General features: G+C 41.4%; 1 protein-coding gene across 1 annotated transcript in view; it reads left to right on the top strand.

The window, feature by feature from the left end:
* Positions 1–20,143, top strand: part of LOC112977051 (poly(rC)-binding protein 3-like) — a 53,168-nt gene extending 33,025 nt beyond the window's left edge. The window contains exons 9-12 of the mRNA XM_026088922.1: positions 97–172; positions 1,973–2,025; positions 11,137–11,306; positions 19,538–20,143. Of these exons, the coding sequence (XP_025944707.1) occupies positions 97–172; positions 1,973–2,025; positions 11,137–11,306; positions 19,538–19,574 (336 nt within the window). The 3' untranslated portion in view covers positions 19,575–20,143. The remainder of the gene's footprint in view (positions 1–96; positions 173–1,972; positions 2,026–11,136; positions 11,307–19,537) is intronic.
* Positions 20,144–21,446: the final 1,303 nt, after the last annotated feature.

The following is a 21,446-nucleotide window of genomic DNA, read 5'->3' as shown; positions in this document are numbered from 1 at the left end:
TTAATTAATCCAGTTTTAGAACATGTAAGATGGTTTCTCTGCTCTGAAATAATTCCATTTGATTGGTTAGTTCTAATTTCCCATCCTGCCCTGCAGTTGACCAAGCTTCACCAGTTGGCTATGCAGCATCCCCCCTTTACTCCCCTTGGGCAGACCACCCCTGGTTTCCCTGGTACGTACCCGTGACCCCCTGGGGATGTCCTTCTTCTTAACAGCTTTGTTTCCCACGGTCATTACATCATTTTAATAATAAATGTGCGCAATGACCAGTGATCCTTTTGTTTTCACACATTAATCTTTGTTCTTGCCCCCCCCATGCCTCTTGTTGCAGTTCCTTTCATCATTACTAAAACGTCGTGCTTTGTTTGTGCCATTTATTTAATCAAAACCACTTAATTCGTGCCATTGGCTAAAAGTTCTGAGTTTCTTTTCTTCAGTCCTTGTCAAGTTATTATGCAGTATACAGTATGTACCAGTTGGTATTGGGCGAACTACTTAGGACTGTGTCTTCTCAAATTCCCAGTTCAGTAGCATGTTTCGGAAAGAAGCATATATAGGGAAACCATATGTTCTTGCAGTATGGAAATCCTGATTAAAAAAAATTGCTGCATGCCGAAACTGGAATTCCTTGCAGAGCCAAATGTCTTAACAGCATTTACAGTAATCATCACTGCTGGGACAAATCTCGAGTAGATATCTCACATAATGCAGCAGAAATTTAGTTCACTTAAGGACTGCAAGAGCTGGTCCATACTTATTAAAGCATGTCAACTAAAGCTGACTTTTTGATTAAAAAAAGAGAACTCAAGCCACACAACCCTGCAATAAACCATTTTACTGTACTTCAGTACATATGGGCTTGGCATCTAAGAATTATATGACGAAAGTGCCTATATACTGGTACATGTTTTGTATGGCAAATAACATTTTATCACATACATCAAATTTTATGGGCAACTTGATCAGTTACTTGTTTATGTTCCATGTAAAATAAGCATACACAATTCTTAACTGAATGTGAACTTAAGTAAAATGTGGGCGATCACTTCTTTTTTTTGGTAAAATTATTTCTTTTCCATCTTTTCTAGTTGGAAATGCTTATTTTTGGCATGTCTCTACAGAGTAATAATAAAAGAAAAAAAAGAGAAAAGGAGAGAAAGAGAAATTACATCCAAAATATACAAACGGTGTATCTGATAAAATATCTACAAGTAATACTAAATTGCCTTTCCTAGCTTTATATTTTCCTTATTCTTGTCATTAACATGCCTCTCCTTAATCTTTTCCTGGTTATATTTTTGAGATGTATTGTTTCTGTAATGTTACTGTGTGCTAGAGCAGTAATTCCATTTCTCCTAAGCGTTTTCCTTTTGTCCACCCAATTTAAAAACAAATGTATGCAGCTTACAGTATTTTGTTCTTTTCCCTTTAAAAATTACCCTTCCCAACATTTCTTCAGGAACTAATCCCACATGTAACTTCCAAATTCTCCTAGTTTTTTCCTCATCTGTATTTTAATGCATTAATTTTTCCTTTCATATATATATAGTTTGTTTTATTAATTTTTGGTCTGATTTCCACTTTCATATTCTGTATTTTAGAACTCCTAGTAGACAGGTCAAATTTCAGCCATCCCTTAATTTCTGAATTAATATATTTAGCGAAAACATCAAAGACTATTTTTAGGTGAACCCTTCATTTCTCCAGAAGTTTTTTTATAACCCTGTGGAACCTCATGTGACATTTGTTATTTTGGTGGGTTAAAGGTGGATTAAAATGAGAGTCATTTAAAATTAGTCCAACTCGCTGAGTTTTGCATCTCTTGCTTTCCTTTCTGTTTCGCTAGCACTTCTCTACTTTTCTTTGCTCCTCTCTTTTCTCTCCATGTGTTTCCTTCTTTAAAGTATCATTTGTCATGTCTTGCCCTTTTTGCAAAGTGCTGGCGTAACGTTTTCCCTCTGTCCCTAACTAGGACTGGATGCCACCACTCCAACCAGTTCCCATGAACTTACTATTCCAAACGATGTAAGTGGACCAATAGTCCGTATCGCTTTTCTCTTCTTTCGCTCTCCTGTGCCACTGTAGGCAAAATCTCTCATCTTCAGTTAATTTATGAATGCCAAATTAAACAGCACTTTTCTTGAGCTTAAAAGCTACTTCAGTTATATAAAGGTATAATATAAGTGTTTATATAAAACACGGGCTAAAAAGCATTCCCGCTCCGGGAACCCTTGACTGGCTGTGATCGGCAAACTCAGTCACCCTAAGCAACGTGGTGCTGAATCTTAAAACAGCTCCTCGAAGCGCCTAAGTGATATTGTGCATGCCATATAAAAACGTCTCCCAGTTTTATTCTGTTTCCTTTCAAAGAGAGGTTTTATTGGTTTCCATTATGAATGAGTCACATGGAAAATGGAAAATTTCCCCTCTAGTAAAAAAAAGTTTCAAGCACGAGTGGGCTCACAAATAACATTGTGTTGCTTAAGAGATGCTTACAATATTGTGTAAGCCCTATTAAACTCAGTGGCAATGATTTACAGAAAGAAAAAAAAACACAAAACAACAGAACAGCAGCAAAGGTAAATCTTCTTTTATAAGTGCTTGGGATTTGGTGAGCTTGCCATTACTTAAAGGATGTCCTGCTGATTTGTCACTGCCTGCTTTATAACCCAATTTACATGTTGAGAATTTTACGAGAGCACAGTCTTTATCCTTACAATGCAAGTTTTTGTAATCTCGCTGTCTGGTAAATTTTGTTCTTGCCATTGGCAGTATAAATCCAGGGTAACTTTTCTGACTTCCCTGGAGCCTTTCAGGGTCGATACCGGTGAAAGAGAGAGTTCGCCCTGTGTCCTGTAGTGCCGTAGAAAAGAAAAAAATACCCATTTCTCATCTAGGATGTGTAAAACGCACCGGCTCAGCGAAGCCACTGGCCCTGAGGAGCAAACGTGCATCGGTGTCTTGTTTGCAATGGAAGATTTTTCTAGCTACACAGCATGTGTTTTGCTGTTGCTGCCAAAGCAACAAAAACAAGGCCGAAGCAACAAAAACAAGGCCAAAATGGGGCTGGGCTTAGAAAAGACAGCCTGCAGAGGTGCTACAAATGGTGAAATGGTGTTATCATGTTGTTTGTATTGTGTGTGCATGTGTGTGTCCGGTGCTGTACTTTCACATGGACGTGGAAGGAAGGGGTCTCTGCGAAGGCGTTACAGGCTACTTGGGAGCTTTTTTCTTTTTTGGCGGAGGGTAGTAGCTTCCCCTTGTGTCTCCTCAAGGCGGTTGCTCTGCCCGTGCTTTGGGCAGGCAAATTGGATCTCCTGGCATAGCTGCATGTGCTGGCATCCCTCTTGACAGCTCTGACCAAACAGCAGCAGTGGGGCAGGTAAAAGCAGATCCGTGCGGCGCAGAGCTCTTGGCCGGGCTGGTGGCGGGACAGTGGAAGTGACACTTTGGCCCTTGGTAGTTGTCTCTCTCAGTTACCGCATCCCTCAAAATTGATTTTTGTCAGCATTGTCTAAATTATGAGTAAGGAGGCACCTACTCCAGGGTCATTGCATGCTCTGCGCCAGCGTGATCCTCAGGAGGCTGTGCTCACCACAGGGTGGGAAGGAAGGAGAGCCCTCTTCTAAAAAACAATGTCTCAGCTTCAGCAGTGTCTGCTCTGGCTTCTGCCAGCGGCACTGGGTATTGCTGCAAGCAGCAGGCCAGGGCAGATGCGGGTCCCTTTGACAGGCAGTGCCACRCACTGATTATTTATTTGTATAAAGGTGTTAAGGCAGTGACCAAAATATCTTTTCTCTTGTTACTAATTACTGTAGCAAGGTCATGGTGCTTCCGTCATGCAGTGTGCTGAGAATTGCAACTAACCTGTTGCTAAATAACAAAGAGATATTGGGAAACAAAGAAATGCATTTCACCAAAAGCTGTTTTCCATATGCTGAAAGCCCAGGCTTCCACTCCAAAGAGCGAATGCAGAAAATTTGCCTTTCTAGGTTTTGTTATAACTTCTGGGTGTCTTCATAAAGAGAGCAGAGGGGACATTGCTCCACGTCCCTCTTAGAAATCACTTTCATCTTTATCTTGTATCTTCTTTTCCTCATCATAGGGACATTTCCTCATTATAGGGACATTTGGTTACTCCCACCTCTGCAAAGAGAGCATTAGCCCAGCACTGCCAAGAAACCTCTGCTGTACCTAATGAGTCTCCACTTCTGACCTCCAAAGTGGGCAGTCCTGTTGTTTCTGTGCTAGAAAAGTTGAGAAAATTTTGGTGCTACTTGCGTCAATTAATTTGGCGTGCTCCYGTGGAGGGACTCGCGGTGGCTGCTGCAGTCCTGAGGCCAGCCTATGGATCTGCCCCAGCAGTGAGCTGAGTCCTGGGCTACGGCCAGGCCGCACTACCCTGGGGTTTGGTTGATTGTATTTTCCAAAAATCAAAGAAAGGGCATGAAGCAGAGTGAGTTCCCTTAGCTCATCATGGAAATAATAGAGAAAAGATTATTTACTTACCCCCAAAGGAGTGAAGAGCATAGAAGATGATACTGTATGCCATAGGTATGTAATTACCTGATTGCAGCTATCCTCCAAAGCAGGAGAGCCTTTGGCAGTGGACTCCTCTTCCAGGAGGCATTGCCTGTTTGCCTTGCTTTCAGTGCTGGGATCTTCTCCAGCTGTTGTGGAAGTTGCACATTATAAGTGTGTTTTACACAAACCCTAGTGCTTCCACCCCTCTACTATCTAGAGAGAGTGACAGGGAGTGGAAGGGGTAGTTTCCCTGGGTGGAACTGATTGGGTGCAGATGTCAGATGTTTTAAGATTTTTTGTGATCCGATGCCCCCACAAAATGGCCTTTGAGAGTAAATGAACAAGCCAATAACTGAAAATTCCCTTTTATTAAAGATTAGATGTATTTCCCAGATATATGGGAGAGGCAGGCAGAGACAAGTAACAGGAAAACAACCTTTTCCTCAGAAAACACCAAGAAAAACTTAAGCAAGCTATAATTCTGCTAAATACTTCATAGAAACAGAAATGCAGATCTATCTAAGTTGGAAATAGTGTGCTGAAGAGCCATCTGTATTTTCTCACGGAGCTAGAACTACTTCCCTGCAAACGACCTAGAGGGAACCCACGTGGGCAAATGCTCTCAGAGTAGCTTACAGTAAAATTCTGCACTGGCTCCACATAACCCTCCGGGGTGGTCAGGATGGCATTTCCTCCTCCATGGGTGTTCCCGAGGGGGAACCGGTGAGCCTGAACTCCCACTTTGGCAGAGCTGGAGATCATTTCCTGCAGAGCATGAATTGGCGCGAGCCTTTAAGACAACCATGAGGCCGGCCTCTGATGCTGGGGTGGCTTCCAACCCATTTGAATGTTATAAGAAATGTTATAAGAATGTTATAAGAAAAGCGTACCTCACTGTTTATACATTTGCATATGGCTGGATTTTTGTCTTCCTTTAATCTAAGAAGATGTCATTTGATTCCTCAAGTAGACATGTCCAGATGAGCTCAAGAATCAGTGGAAAGTTTACAAAAGCTCAATAGCCATCAGAAGCAAGGTGAGACAGTTTGGGGACTGAGGCACTGCTTAGCATTGAGAAGAATTTCTCCCTGAAGCACTTACTGCCCGACTGAGGGAGCAGGGTGGGAATGGACACTGGGCCCTCAAATTGAAAGGCACCCAGACTTGCAGCCTTGCTAGGTTACAAACAAAGAGCAGCACTTGTTTCTGCAAATGTCATCTGTTTTCTGTATGCCTTCTTACAAAGCCTGTGAAATCAGTGTGGTCCAGATTTTGCATTATCCTGGCAAGAAAAGCGAGTTTTATTATTATTATTGCTTTTTAAGAGGCACAGAGTATTTAAGCATCTCTTCCAAGGCCCTGCAGTAAGTCTGTAAAGAACTGTAATCATCCCTCAGGAGATTATCACTCCCTGTAGAGTACTCTGCCCCTGGCATTTCTAACTAAAAAAAGAACCCAAAGTAAAAGCCTACATGTGCAAGAGTCTTGTCAGTGGAAAAACCCAGGGTGCATAAGTGATAGAGAACAGAAGGGCAAGAACTGGCAGCAGCAAGCAAAGGACTCAGAGTACATCTTTATGAAAAATAACCGAGTCAGTCACTCTCGTAGGGAGCTTTGCTGTGGCAGCTGAAGTAGAGCTAATGCAGAGCCCTTGCCAGAGTCCCTGGGCTTGCTCTGGGCTGACAGCAGGTAGCACAGGGGCCCACATGTACCTCTACGGTCAGCTCCTGGGCTGGAAACAGCAGACACCAAGATGTAGAGGCTACTTGCTTGGCCCTTTTTTCCAGCGCTAAATGCATGATAAAAATGGAATATGATTGTATGTAAATATCTGTATTAAAAAAAAAAACGTGAGCTTGATGCTGTCTCCTGTGACAAGCGATGCTCTGCAGCTTTGGATGTTGATCATAAACATCAGACTAAATGTCTGATCTCTCCCAGTGCTGCATGGAAATAACGCAGTTTGGTGGGCATAGGCAAACAGACAAGTAGGCAACACACAGCAGAAAGTTGTATTTTAAGGGTAATTAGCTGAGTTTCTTTTTGCAGATAATAATAGGGTTTTTTTTTTTTCTTTATTAGGCTTTATCAGTGAGTTTAGCATTTATGGGGGGGGTGGACAAAAGAGGGGGGGCCTGACTCTGAAGTGACATGACCTATGGGAAGTACCTCTATCACCAGCAGCAGTGTGTGGCAGGGGCATCATGGTAGACCTCCTGCCAGTCCCTCCCTTTAGGAGTCCAGATTCCTGATTCACTCCTTTTTACATTGCTACTAGGGGAATTTTACTGAAGGGTAAAAGAAAACTAGAGAAAGGCAAAAAGGAGAATCTGTTTTAGGTTTTGGTTTTTTTTTTTTGTCATGAAGAAAAGTGAGGTAGACTAAAAGAGGGGAAAACAGGTCATAACTGATATGGCAACAGTGAAAGGGGAACAGTTTTTCCCCAATGAGCACAGTACAAGAAGGAGGGGATATCAACGGAGACTAGGAGGTGTAAGGACAAATGGTGATTTTTACACACAGCACATGAGTGAGCTGTGCAGATCACTGCTATGGCAGAAGGAGAAGTGGTTTGAAAAGGAAATTGTCAGACACATGGACTATTAGCATAAAGGTACACTGAATGAGCATTATATATATATATATATATATAAAAATGCATGCACACATATATATATTTATATCTAGTAGGCTTGGCTCTTCTTTCATGCATTCTTCTTTATCACCTGCTTTCTGGAGAACTTTCTCCTGTTTTTTTCATCTGTAAGTAAGAGTCAGGCTTGCAGTATGCAAACCGGTGAATGTCAAAAATAATGCAACGCCTAAAGTCCTTGAAAAATATTGCATGTTACTGTCCTCCTCATTCCCTAACTCTGTCTGCTGAGTTTGAAAAGCAGCGAATCTCTGTCTGTACAACACACAGCATTTCATGCAAGACTTTCAAAGTTGAAAGAAGCCTGCTTTTGTTGCAAGGGACTTTTGGGGAATTGAAGTGCATGTAACCTGCCAAAGTATGTGAAACAGCCAGCTAAAGAATGACAGAGCAGGCAGCTGATGGCATTAGAAAGATCAGTCTTGGAAAGAGAAACATCTGTTTGGATGCAATATGACATGACTTCTCAGAGCAAGGCAGGCCAGGTAAATGTCCAAGGCCTGACTGATCAAAGCTTTACGGAATAAAACCAGTTCCTTGGCCTTCTTCCAGAAATCAGTCTCTGTTGAATATTCAGATATTACACAAATTTGAACATAAGTAATATGGCAATATGTAAGGAGATCAGTATCACAGATGAAAGCCCAAGCATTCCCGCATCACTTTGCTTCCCGTGGAGTTAACTGTATGCTGCACAAGCTGGTGTGACCATGTAGCACAAGTCAGGTCATGTCTTACAGAGCATGTTCAAGCAGCCTGTTACCACAGTGAAAAGGATAACTTTGGAGAGCCTCAGACTGGAATTAAGATGGTGCCCTTTTCTTCTTGTCAAGTATGATTTTAAGGTACCTGTGCCAAAGGCATTGACCAGGCCTTCAGAATCAGCCCAGCCCATAACAGGACTCTCAAGTTTCCTACCTGCATCGCAGATAGATGTCATAATCAGAGTATCACTGAAACAGGTTCTTCCAGATACTTCCATCAACATCATTATCCTTGTCCCATCTGGACTGAATCTTTGTTATCTAACTCAAATTCATTTAGGTGATTGCAAATTATTCCTACTGGCCCGTATGGGTTAGAATGATCACTGGAAGCCCTCTGTCACATAAAAATGGCAGGCTCCTGACTGACTAACCCTGCAGGTGCCTTCACAGACTTGTTGAACAAGAGATGTGAAACTGCCGTGTGCTCATAACTTGCCTGAAGAACCAGCAGAGCCATGCAATTCTGCTGCTTTGAACCAGCGCCAACACCTGTGGTCAGCAACAGCACCGTCTGCTCGCTGGACCACCTTGAAAGTCTTCTAAATGATAACAGTATAACTCATATTTTTTATACCAAGTAACCGTACTATATTTCCATGCTTCTGCTTTGGATAGACTTAAGGGAATAAGTGCAGTCTACATTTTTCTGCTATTAATATATAGAAAATATATATAAATACATATTTTAGGATATAATCTATTAAAGCAACCAGATGCATATTCAGGCCTGGCATCAGTCAGGGGACTCTGAAGATGTGATGGGCTGCCAGAATTGCTGCTTCACTGAGCCTAAATCCTAGGCACTGGTTAACAAGATCATCAATACCAACAGATGGATTGTTGACCAAAAGCTTCAAGATCATGATCTTCAAGAACAAATAGTCTGCCTGGTTTTGGCAGAGGGAAATACTGACAGCCTCCACTAACTGTACACTCACTGCACTCCTGTTGGCCATCCCAAGCTGATTTCGTATCTCTGTGAACAATTCTAGTTAACAGCCAGGTAAAGTTTTTCCACTGGGGCTCTGTTCTACTTCCACAGCAGGGAATGCCTCAGACCAGATTTGGGTAAATTATATCTAAGGTATGACATGCAAATGATTCATGGGAAGAAAAACGTGGAACTCCATCATCAGGTTTTAACAGATAAGAATGAGTCTAGTGTTCTCAGCTTTGCTGCACATGATACTGTGGTTGGACTTGCTTTCCTTTTCACATAATGATGGCATACGAGGATAGAAAACAAAAGCTGGCATCGCAGCTACCAGCTGTGCTCTAAGTGGTCTTCTCTCCTGCTTCACCTTAACTGTCTGTGAGCCATGGAGGCCAGTGAGAGTAAAGTATAGAAAGCAGACATTTAGGAAACCCTATGCTGATAATAACAATCAGTGTATGTATATGTGCTCGCATGTGTGCACAGAGAAATCTTAAAGGTCCCCATTCTTCACCACAGTGGTCAGTTCATAAAACAGTACTTTTCTCCCAGGCTACCTGGGTATTCGCGGGTTATATTGGTCTGGCATAACAATCCCTCAGCAAAAGGGCCCATCACCTTATTTGGGCTCTAAATTCAAAGCAATCAAAGGTGAGTCAAAGCTAAAGATGTAATATTCAACTCCCAGTTCCACCAGGTCACTAAGAGAGCAGGCAGCTCCTGAGCAGAGTCCCTGAGCTGCCATAGGAACTGCTTTTTTCATAGCTAATCCACAAGACTTACCTCCTGCACAGTCACGTGCCTAGGAAGTGTCCGCATCAGCAAGTTCTCCATCCTCATCACAAGGATCTCAGCAAGGCATGTAAAAGCCTCTGCATTGGCACCTGGCAGTCATATACTAACGCAGGTCCTCAGGATAAGGATAAGGAGTTAAAGGAGGCCTTCAAATTTAAACAGAATGGGAAAGTCTGTGTGTGTGTTTTCTAAAACTCCATTTTTCTCTCATGCACAAGCTCCTTGTGCTCTGTATCTGTTTTGGCTACTGGGCTCTCTATTTTGGCATCTTGTCTGTCACTAAGCATAGCACAGACATGATCTTTTTTTTTTTTTTTTTTTCCTTTGATAAAATGTCTGGACAGTGTCTTGGACAATGGGAATCACTTTCTGGCCAGAGGCTCTAAGTACTACAGTAATAGAAACAGTAATATGTCAGGAGCAGAAGCAGTGGAGTGGGAAGGCAAGGAAATCTCGGCATCTTTGCACTTTTTTCTGCCAAACTGGCAACTAGGGTCCAGCGTTGGCATTCCAGTATAACAAGATTTTTGTTTTCTACTGGTTCTGGGCATTGGTGAGTTTGGTAGTGTCTGGCCCACCTTACCACAAAACAGGAGGCTGGCGTCCTCCTCACCATTAGAGAAACCATGACATCTCAACCCCAGCTGCTGGCTTGGTGCTCACTCGCTGTTTGGCTGCCAGAGGAGCAACTATCATGCTCCCCTGTCACTACCCTGCAGCTGCAGTCCTTATAGATAGTGTTAAAATACTTCTTCAAAATGTTGCATTCAAATTCCACATGCTTATAGCTCCACCAACTGCATTTAAGCAATCTTTAAAAGACTGTTTAGTGACAGCAGTGATAACAGCAGTGCAATTTTATGGGATCAAAGGGCGCACACACAGGCTCAATTTTTTTCACAAAATGTAGGCTTTGTTAACCTTCTGAAAAGGAATGCAGTTACTCTGGGAGCAAATTTCAGTCTTTCCCTTTGCCTAATTCTGCCTTCAGTTACATGGCTATAAATCCCACTGATTTTAATAGCACAGTATCTGGCCAAGTAAAGACCAAGTTTGCCAAGGAAGGTTGGGGACTAGCAGCCACACTAGACTGGTGCAATGCAGCACTGATAGCGCTTGGTATTGTCGGACTTCCAGCTACTGTTCTTGGCTGGAAATTCAGACCGGGACAGTATCTTGTGTTCATGAGCACTACAGCATAATGCCATTTTCTGCCTTAGAAGACAGTGAAATAATCTGTGATTACCTAGCCCTGTGAGCAACAAGACTTGTATAATTCAAGTATGAACACTGAGCTGATATAGACCCTGCTAGTTATTCCTACCAAACAGCACAGCAAAAATCTTTTGTTTTGCTATTGAGTCTTTCATAACCATGTTTTTTTTTAATCAATACTACAAATTGCAGTTAAATGGTTTTTGCTTGTGCCTGTGGCACTAATCTCAGTCTTTGTCCCACTCCAGTTAATAGGCTGCATTATTGGCAGACAAGGCAGTAAGATAAATGAAATCAGGCAGATGTCAGGAGCGCAGATCAAGATTGCTAATGCCACAGAAGGCTCTGCAGAACGACAAGTTACAATCACAGGATCCCCTGCAAACATCAGCTTAGCACAGTACCTCATTAATGCAAGGTAAGTTTGCTTTGTAAGTGATATGCTTCTGCAAGTTTGCTCTGTCTGCTCTCCAGCAAATGTCTGTCCTGGATAGATCCAGAAAGTTGCTTTGCAGTGTCCGTTTTGCATAGTTTTATTCAATTCCTAGCTATTTTTAAAGCCTGTATTAGTGGAACCTGTGTTTACTGTTGGTTTATATGGAAAGCAGCTTAATCTGGTGCACTTCCAGGTACATTTTGAATTACCAGAGCTCAAAAAAGAATCTGAATACTCACATTTGTATTCACCTAAACTACAGGGCAGATAAATTAAATGACAATCATAAATTCTTTAGAAGCTAATACTTTTCACAGAACCATTTTGCTGTCCTAAATGGCAAATACAGTGAAACAGATTGCAAAACAGATTTAATTTACTAGCTGGAAATTGCCACTCAGAGTTGATATTAAACTGACATTTGGTTGCTAAAGAGGAACAGGATTTATTATTTCAGAGACAGTACCACAAATTTATAAAAAGCATGCCTTAATGAGACAGGGGGAGACTATCTGCTTCCCCACTTTTCAGTGCCAGAATTTATGAAAACACTGGCTGCTTAGTTAAGCCATTGAGACAGCTTAAGTCTCTATCAATTTTGATATGCTTATTTAGAAACATATTAAAACTGATACCACTTTTATTTGCAATTATCTTCAAAGGAAAGCGCAATGAATATAGTGCTGTATCATAAATCTGTTTGTAAATGGTGTACTGAGGCAATATATTGTGGGAGGGGGAAGTATCTACATATTTTACTGCTTTTTTTTTAAATACCGTGATACAAACCAAGCTTTGTGTTTAACTATGCTTGCTGTTAAGGTAGTAGAAATTATATATGATTTATATGGTGGGTTGTAGTCATACCAGGTCTACAGTCTTCTATAGTCCAATCAGCTCTCCACCCCAGTTATGTAGCACACCAGTAGAAGCCACTGTAGAGATCATAATAAAGAAAAGGATGTTTGTGCAGTTGTACATTATGCAAAAAAAAATATTACTTTTTAATTCAAAAATAGTTACCTAGGGAAAGATATATTTAGGGGTGGTGTCATGAAGCCTCAGACAAGCCATTGCCAGAATCCTAAAACAACCTACAGCTCTTTTGATTTATATTCTTTATGGCAAATATAAGTCACTTCCTTAAGCCCTGTAATCAAATAAAAATGTGTTCCCTCCTTTAACCCTTAAGGATATGTTCTTCTCTTGGTGTTCAGGGATTCCCCACACATCGAAACGAGAACAGACCCCTTCACTTTTAGTTGCACAAACACCATATGGCATGCATCTGGATCTCAGAAGATAACAATTTAAGATCTTCAAGACAGCTAAAGCATGCAAATAAAATAATTGCACTTATTAATGGAGTTGCAGTGAGCTGCACACCAGAGACAGAAACTCTAGTGAACAAACCTCTTTGACTCACTTAGAAAAGCCTGTGAACTCTCACAAGTCTGTTTATTACGGTTTAACAATTCTTTTGATGGAATGGGATATATGAGGTCTTTTAACATACTTTTGCAAAGAAGAAAACTTCTCAGCAATCATATACCATGGATACTCTATCTATCTATACCCTGTGAAACCAGAAACAAACTATTTTCTTCTCTTTGAATTTCTAGCTAGAAGTCATTTGTTACCATCATCTACAATAAACCATCATATACTATTATGTACCATATGTTGAAACTGTATTTAGACAAAGTGACTTCATTTGTAAATGAAGACTCTTAAAGCAATGTATAATAAATTAAGCTCTAAGGTAATATAGGATATTAAGGTGGCCTTTTCATTTTAAAAAAGTTACATTTGTTGCAAAAGTTCTCTTTTCCCAAGAGAAATTCTGTCCCGTTAGGTGCCACCACAGCAGCAGTGCTCGTTTGTTTCGGCACCAGGTGAAGAACCAAGTAACGTTCATGCGAGAGGTCTGTTATAGCTGTGGTTTAGATGCTCGGGCAGGGTTTTGAGAGGGAGAGCTACGCTGCCACTACCTGTGCATGCAGGGACCCAGTTTCAGTGTCTGGAGTCATAAGGCCTGAACTGGCACAAGTCCTGCGGTCTCTTTAAGATGTTGGCATGAAATGAACAGTTTTGGGGAAGAGCTGAGTGCACTTAGACTTAAGTTATATTCTGTAATGTCAGGGGGAAAAAAAGCCATATAAGGACTCAGGGTAGGGTGGACTTTTTCTTTCTCTCCCCCATGAGCTCTGTCATTCTCGTAGATTTGGTTTTCAGGGCCAGTATTTCTGCGTGTATCAGTGTCTCACAGCAGCATGGGATTTAAAAGACTACCCAGTGTATTCTTCAAACAATCTGTGTATATCTTTAAACTATTTTTTAACCAAAGTTGCCATCTAGATAATAAGTTATCAAGTTATTTTAAAGATTTTATTGCAATTTGGTGTTGAATATGTACATAAGAATACATTCTCTAAAGTATAGATATATAAATACTTTGATAAAATATCAAGACAGAGATTTTAAACTTTCTAAAATATTGTTTTGATTCTGTATTGATTATTCAGATGTTGACCTCTGTGGCAGTAGAATGTGTCCCACCTTACTTGCAGTAGAAATGTCTTTTTGCCTGTAAAATCTTCTGTCGCTTAACTGGTCTCTGTTGTTGTAACTGGATTCTCATTATCCAATTACAACTTCTAAATCTTATCAAGGATGAACAATAGTTTAGGTTTCCTGTGTAATACTTGATTTTGGATTATAAATGAATTCTAGTCTGCAGTACTTTCTTTTTGTTGAAGAGCAGTTTCCTGAAGATAGTTTTTGCTTCCATTTTGATGAAAGGGTCATTCACAGAATTAATGGAGCTGTTAAAGGCACACTCCTTTAACCCTTTCATTCTCTGTAATTCACTGATTCCAAATAATGCAGGATGTGGCCTTCAGTGTATATAAAGTGTAGTTCTTCTTCAAAATTAGAGTGTAAAATTGGCATCATGAAATTCTGTGTGAAGAATGCCTCATCAGCTTTCATATGCAATTTTGTTGCATGGACAGATGATTTGGGAGTTTGAGTGGCTGCTACCAACACCAGTATTTACCCTGTGGTATCTTTATTTTCCCTGTTGGTGCAGGAAACAGAGGTCAGTGCTCAGGCTCAAGTTCCAGGGGTTACCAATAGGGATTTTTTTTTTTTTTATGTGAGTTAGGCAAATTTGGAGTCACTGAAACACTGAGCTCCACATCAGCTTTCTGCATGTCTTCCTCCCAAAATAAAATTGAATTAGATCTATATATATAAAAAGAAAATCCAACTATATAAGCAGCGTATTACAAAAGCTACTGAGGTATCATCACCATGTAACTCCTACTCCTCAAGCAGAGGATGTACACTGGAGTTGGCTTAAGTGGTTCAGCGATAGAAACAGGTATTCCTATTGTAAACGACACTGTTTAAGATTGCCAGTAGCACTGCTAGCCATACAAGGATGCTGTTCTCCCTACAAAGAACAACTCTGATACTGAGGTTAGTAAAAAGAGATGCTCCACTGCAGAGACAGATAAACATCACAGAACCGAGGGCAGGAAAACCAAAGTTTTACATTCTACGAACGGGTCTGCATTTCATGAATTCAACCTCCTTCCCTCCCACCCATCAGAGAAGACACATCTTGCAGCTTCCCAGCCAGAGAAGCTGAGAGGTTAATACTCCCAAGAGCCCACTTCCTTCTGAGGGGAGCACAGGAGCCCCATGCTCAAGGGCCTCCCTATCTCCTCCACTCCCGCACGCTCCAGCTCACACCAGCTTTGGGTACCCTTTAAACTTACATTTAGCAGCAGTTATCAGTGTTTTGGGAAAGCTTTAGCCCAATTTTCGCATCCCCTAGCTCAGTGCTTGTTTGTTTGCCACTGTACAAAGGGAGCAAGCCATCTGGTTGTGACCCTTCTCTGTCCATGAGTAGCCCAGGGGCTGTTTCTCTCAAAACTGCACAGAACTCTAAAATAAGAAAAAAAAAAATCAGGTTCTTGCAAGCCCTGAGGAGGGTGACACTCCTTGCCTCCCACTCCTTGTGCAGTCGTGTGACCTTGATGGTTGGGATTGCTCTGTGACCCTGTATACCCTGCATGGTTTTGTCCCATAATGCTTGCACAAACTATGCAAATGGTGCAGCAGAAACCCTCAGCTGGGCAGTTTCTCCCAGGCCACTGTGGCTCGATAAGCAATTGGCAGGCTGTCACCAGGTCCTTGGTGTGGATGGGCAGTCACTGGGGCTCACTGCTGTTTCTGCTTCCCTGCAGGAAGGAGATACTCTTCCAGGGTGAAGCTCCCTTAGCTCATCTTAGGAAAAGGCCCAGCAACCTGCCAAGCTAATAAGCCTTGTACTGAAAAACAAACTTGGATTTAGTACGTTTATAACTAGCCAGTGATGATTTTTCTAACCCACAGTCCTAGTTACATACTAGGCTGCAATACTTTCTGGCCAGTCACCTGCAATACCGAAATTAGTGTTTACCAAAAAGCTGTCTGCCCTGCAAAACAGCATGCAAGCTGTAACAAACACATGCCAAGGACTTAACTAGGTTAAGTATTTTGTCACCTGAAAAAACAAAGCACCCATGGAATTACTACATTTTCATGAGTAAATAAGTGCAGAAAGGCCTGAATAGGTGGGCCAAACTTGTGTTTGCTGCTGCTCGGTGGGTTCGCTATAGAACGAGTTGGCTTTGGTACCTGCATCCTCCGAAGAGCCCTTCATGTCCTTGGCCTAAGTGGCTGGGTCCTTCTGAGGTTCCTTGTGGCTTACGGGTCTGTGTGATAACGTTCATGCCATGTTAATGTAGTATCTTGTCTGTCAGTCGATCAGTGCTTGACTGTTAACTGTAATAGCTGTTACCAGTTCAGAAAGGATACCACTGCTGTGGCAGCTGGGGTGTTTTTTCAGTCTTCCTTTTTTTTTCTGATTTCCATATAATTAGAGTGCATAAATAATTTTTTTTTTTTGTCATTAAAAAAAGTCTGGGGAAAGTATAAATCTAAGTGAGCACACTGGCTAATCATCGGGCTTGTTTTATATGAAAAATGCACATTGACCTCACAGTGAATTAATCAATTAAAAACCATAACCTTGTCAAACAAACAAACAGTTTATGCCTYAGCTGAGAATGGTAACTCATTGCTCAGCATCCTCCCTCTCATCCGAGCAAAATCACGAAGGGTACTGGTTATAGCATGACTAAGTGCAAAAATGACCAACCCCCCCCCCCCCTCTAAAATCCAGTAGATTTTGAAAAGCAAAATTAATTCACCAGATCAGTGCTGGGGAGTAAACTTCATAATTATTTTAAATTTTCTTTTCAGTTTCGTTTTCTCCATCTTTTTGCCATTACCCGCATTCCTTATATTTCTTTTTTCATATGTAAAATAAACTAGCAACCCCCCCAAAACCTTTTATTTTGAAAGAACTTTTAGAGTCGCAGTAATGTTTTCACCATCGAATCATGAAAAACCCTTTTGTTATTTCTCTTCTTTGACACATAACATGTTCCTCCTTTGACCCTCATTTTCCCTTTTTTTCTCTCTCTCCCCCCTTCCCCCCACTTGTGCGTCCCCGTCGACCACCGATCTAATCCTGCCCTCTCGTGTTGGCTCTCCCCCTCCTCCCTCTGCCCCACCACCCTGGCTTGACCCTCCCAACCTGTTTGTTCCTGTTCCTCTCTTCGTTTGCAGCTTAGAGATGGCTAAAGTCAGCACCCAGACCGCTTCCGTCACGACCCCTGTTGACCTCAACATGAACCTCTCTCAGTCTGCCACCCCTACCTCCACCCCCACCTCCATGGCCGTGCTGGCGGCCGCCTCCGCCGTCACCGTCAGTACCCCCCCCCCCTTGCCAACTCTGCCAACCACCCACTATGCCGTTCCTGTCTCCAGTCTGCTTGGCATGAAAACTGTCCCACTCCTGGCACTAAATGCCGCGGCTGCCACGGGGGCCACGGGGAGTTTGTCCGCTTACACTGCCAAAATTCCTTCGACGAGCGGGGTTAAGAAATCTGACCGCCAGAAGTTTGCTCCATATTGAAGGGAGGAGACACAGTGCAAGCTTGGCCAACTCTACCAAGAGTCTGTGGTAGATCCTAGTTATCGAGGAAACAATATGGCATATTTCTATTTTCTGTTAAATTGCTAGCGTGAACTGTTGCCAACTCAAATTGTCTTCCACTTTCCATAACAACTAACACCCAGGCACAAAGTAGCAACTAGTTCCAACAGCGAGTGGGCGCCCCGCTGGGACCCCGGCCCGCACGACACGCCCCAGGGCCGCCAGCTCGGCACCAACAGTAGCCACGAGCCCAGCCTAAGCAGGACACAACAGGACAACCCTTATGCCAGGGCCACCACCTGCCTGCCTTTCTACTGCCCCATTGCAGCCGGGCATGACCATCAGCAAGGAGACAATTGGTGGGGCATGTCGAGAAAGAAAAACTGAGGCAAAATTTGGACACCAGGGGCTGGCTTTGGGAGTATGTTACTGCTTATTGCCTTAGCACATATAGATTTATATCCATTTGAAGGGATCCCTCCAACCTCAGAACAATTTTTCTATTGCTAGATGCTGCAAATCTGCCATCTCTGATGCTTAGTGGCACCACCAAAGTCTGAACTAAAATGCTGGCCTCATGCAACCTCTCGTGGTCATGCGGTTGTTTTGGAGGCCTCTCGGCTTCCCTGGTCTGACATTTACCTGCTAGCACATGAAAGAGGTTAGAAAGTACCAAAACAGGCACATATATTAATACATCTCCCCAATAAATTAAGCTTTCTGATCTGAGAAAAACCTTTAAATGAAAATGATGAAAAGACAACAAGAAAAAAAAAATTAGGCAACTGTGCCTTTCTACTGTATTTTTCAAGGATGCAACAATTTTCTGTGATTCAGGAAAACATAGTTTTAAGAAGACCATGTTAGGGAGGGAAAGCAGGCTCCTTTTTGCATGCATTTTCCTCTTAAAGATTACTGACAAAATACTTGTTTCTGTAACTACTTAATATGAGACACAGATCAGAGCTGCACATACTCACAATTCTGTTACACCCCCCCCTTCCCCCCCCCGTCCCTTTTTTAGGTCCAAAGTACACTCCCATTGATGTAGCATACAGCCTGAACATAAACTCTCTAAGGTCTCCTACTGAGGTCAACAGAAGAAATCCCTATGACTTTAATGGGAGCATATGCCTTGTTTAGCCAAAATGAACTGGCCATTTTTTTTCTTGGGTTTCTGTACAAAATACATTCCAATTTAAGTAACTCTCTGCAAATTGTGCATTTGGATTGTATCATAATTATGAATAAAATCTAGTGCGTTTCAAATGCCATTCAAAGGTTGCTGCTTTGATAAATCATATGCCTTCACAAGAACTTAATTATGTTCAGATTAATTAAGAACAGATATCTAATTGCAGCCAAATTGAAGAGAGCTGGGTGATGTAATGGCTGGTTGCTAGCTGTTGGAACTAGTTTTTAACTGCATTTTCTGTTTGTCCATCCACCTTCTTTTTAATTTCTGTTGCATAACTCAGTAATGCAATATTGTTTTCTTCACCACCTCCAAATCCAGAATCCCATTAGCCTGCCATGTTCATCCACTTTGCACTCCTTGGACACAAAGCTTTAACAATTGAACTGTATTCAGTGCATTTTAATATAAACTAAAAACACAATGCAAATGCAATACTTTTTAAAACATGGTATTTCAAAGTGTGTTATTATTATTGTATAGGGCTAAGTACTATTTCAGTATTCTGTGTCATTTCTGTATTCTGTGGGCTTTTCTTCACCTTAGTACCTTTGCACTAAGTTTCGTCACTAACGATTTGCAGAACTGCCATTGTTACAGTTTGCACTTATCCAAATGAGGTTTTTGGTTGTTTTTGTTGGGTTTTTTGTTTTGTTTTGTTTTGTTTGTATATAATGAAGGAAAAACTGGAAATAATGTCAAGGTACCTCAGCTATTTAACAGCTCTAGAAAACTGCTGTAAACTTGTTCTGGACTATTGTAACTGTTTTAATAACTGTCGTTTAAAAAAGAAAAAAAAAATACAACTCTGTGTAAGAAAACTTGCCTGCATTGAAATGCTGTTCTATGCTGGTTGTACTCAAGTGTTATTTTTTTAATAGTGAGAAGATTTTTTTTTTCTTTTTTTTTTGCCTTTTTTTTTTTTTTCCTTTTTCTTCCCTCATTTTTGTTCCTACATTTTAGGCTGTCTTCAGAAGTTACTGGCCTGGGGGCTCTGTAATGTATCTCATCATGCCCTAGTGCATTAGCCACCAGACAGGACTTTTCCAAAGCCCCATGAGACAATGCTTTCTATGGACTAATCTACAGAGGAGGTTCTGCCATTTCTAACTTTCTTATTATTCTGAAACATCAAAAGAAATACTTCTTTTACTCTTTAAGCAACTGTGCTTCCTAACTCTTGTGTTGCTTTCATTACTGTTCCAGTTTCAACACTGTTGTGGCTCATAACATAAAGCAAAGAAAAGTTATTTTCAGGGGTTAATTTTCATTGATGTTCATGCTTTGGCTAATCTGTATAAAAGCATGGGCCGTTAGTATTCTAAATCATTGTATTCAGCTAGAGACCTGACAGTAAATTAAATGAGACGTTTTTATAAATAAATTTTTTTCCTGATTTAAAAACAACGTGGTAGCTTTGCGCATACAACTGTTGTGTTGTTTAAAATTTGTTCTTTGTAACCAAGTTGCTAATTTGTCATTTGAGAAACATTATTTTATGGATTGTCAATCTAAGATCATAGACAAATTGCTTGTTTTCATTAATGATTAAAGGTTTCATATCATCACGCTTAAGGTCCCAGTGCTCATTGGGAAAGAATATAACAACTCTGCAATATCAGCAGTATTCGAAAGTACATTAGTCCTTTGTCAGGGATGATGATTCTTAGCATGATTAGGCAGAGCCAGATTGTGTAAATAGTACAGCAAGCAGTATTTCTGCAAACCCCTTCTTTGGTTTTTAACAAAGCTGCACTTGGAGTACTTCTCACATAGCATCAAGAAGACAGAATTTGGCCTCTTATAACAAGCTATAAGAAGCTACTGTTTTGTATTTCTCATGTGTTTCCCTATACTGGTTTTAAGATCAGATATTGGGGAAAGAAAAACAAGAATGAAAGAACAAGCCTGGATACTGAGCCTGGTATTGTTAAGGGCCTTCCTGTTTTTCACTTCTTTAGTCCCAGCAGCACTGCTCAGTGACAGAGCTTCTGTAAGCACCACATTTCACCCAGTTAGGAAAATAGGCCAGCAGTTGGGAGGAGCATTACAATTTGCATTAAAAAGAATGTAATATAATGAGTGGAAAGCTGGCCCATGGAAACCACTAATCCTACCCTAAAATACTGCTTGAGCTGTTCAGCTCCTTGTTTGGATTTGCTGAAGCACTGCAGTCACAAGTTACCTCTTCACGCTAAAGTGAAGGAAAGGGGCTGGATCCGAGTTGTTGATACATATAGCATATCTGGTTGCAGTCTGACCTCCCCTCCTTTTAGCACACTGGCAATCCTTAGGGAAGTGAGACTCTGACTCTACAACCTGCATCCCAGCTCTGCTGAAGTCTACACTTACATCTTGGTGTTTTGCTTGGGGTCCTGGCTTCCCCGACTGTCCAGACTGGTTACTTAATGGTGCATATCACTATTTATTTTCCTTTGAATATAGGGTCCAGAGAGCTGCTGTGTGTCTGGGCCTTGAGTCCAAGTTTGGAACTATGATATGACTGAGATGTGCATACAGACCTGGAAACCTGTAGCTGTTCCCAGCTTTTTTAATACAGACATAGCTACAGAGCACATTCTTGACAATAAAGCCTACAGAGGAAGAGCACACAGCACCTTGTTACATCCCAGCATCCAGAAAGCATTACCCAATGTTGAATTAGCTGTTCCAACCCCTAGGCTGGAAGAACTATTGGCTGTACTATTAATCTTCTCCCTGGTAAAATCCTGCCTTCTTACTACTGAAAATATATTTAACTGGTCTTATTCTTGAAAGCTGAGGTTGCTTTCAGAGCAGGGTCCTCCATTTCCAAAATAGCTAAAGCTATTTCTCTGGCCAGCCTGGCTAGCGTAAGTGAATAAAGAGAACG

The sequence above is a fragment of the Apteryx rowi genome, unplaced genomic scaffold (assembly GCF_003343035.1).
Source record: "Apteryx rowi isolate R43461 unplaced genomic scaffold, aptRow1 scaffold_797, whole genome shotgun sequence".
Taxonomy (NCBI): Eukaryota; Metazoa; Chordata; class Aves; order Apterygiformes; family Apterygidae; genus Apteryx; species Apteryx rowi.
Note: the sequence above shows the minus strand (reverse complement) of the source record. Positions and strands in the feature narration are given on the sequence as shown.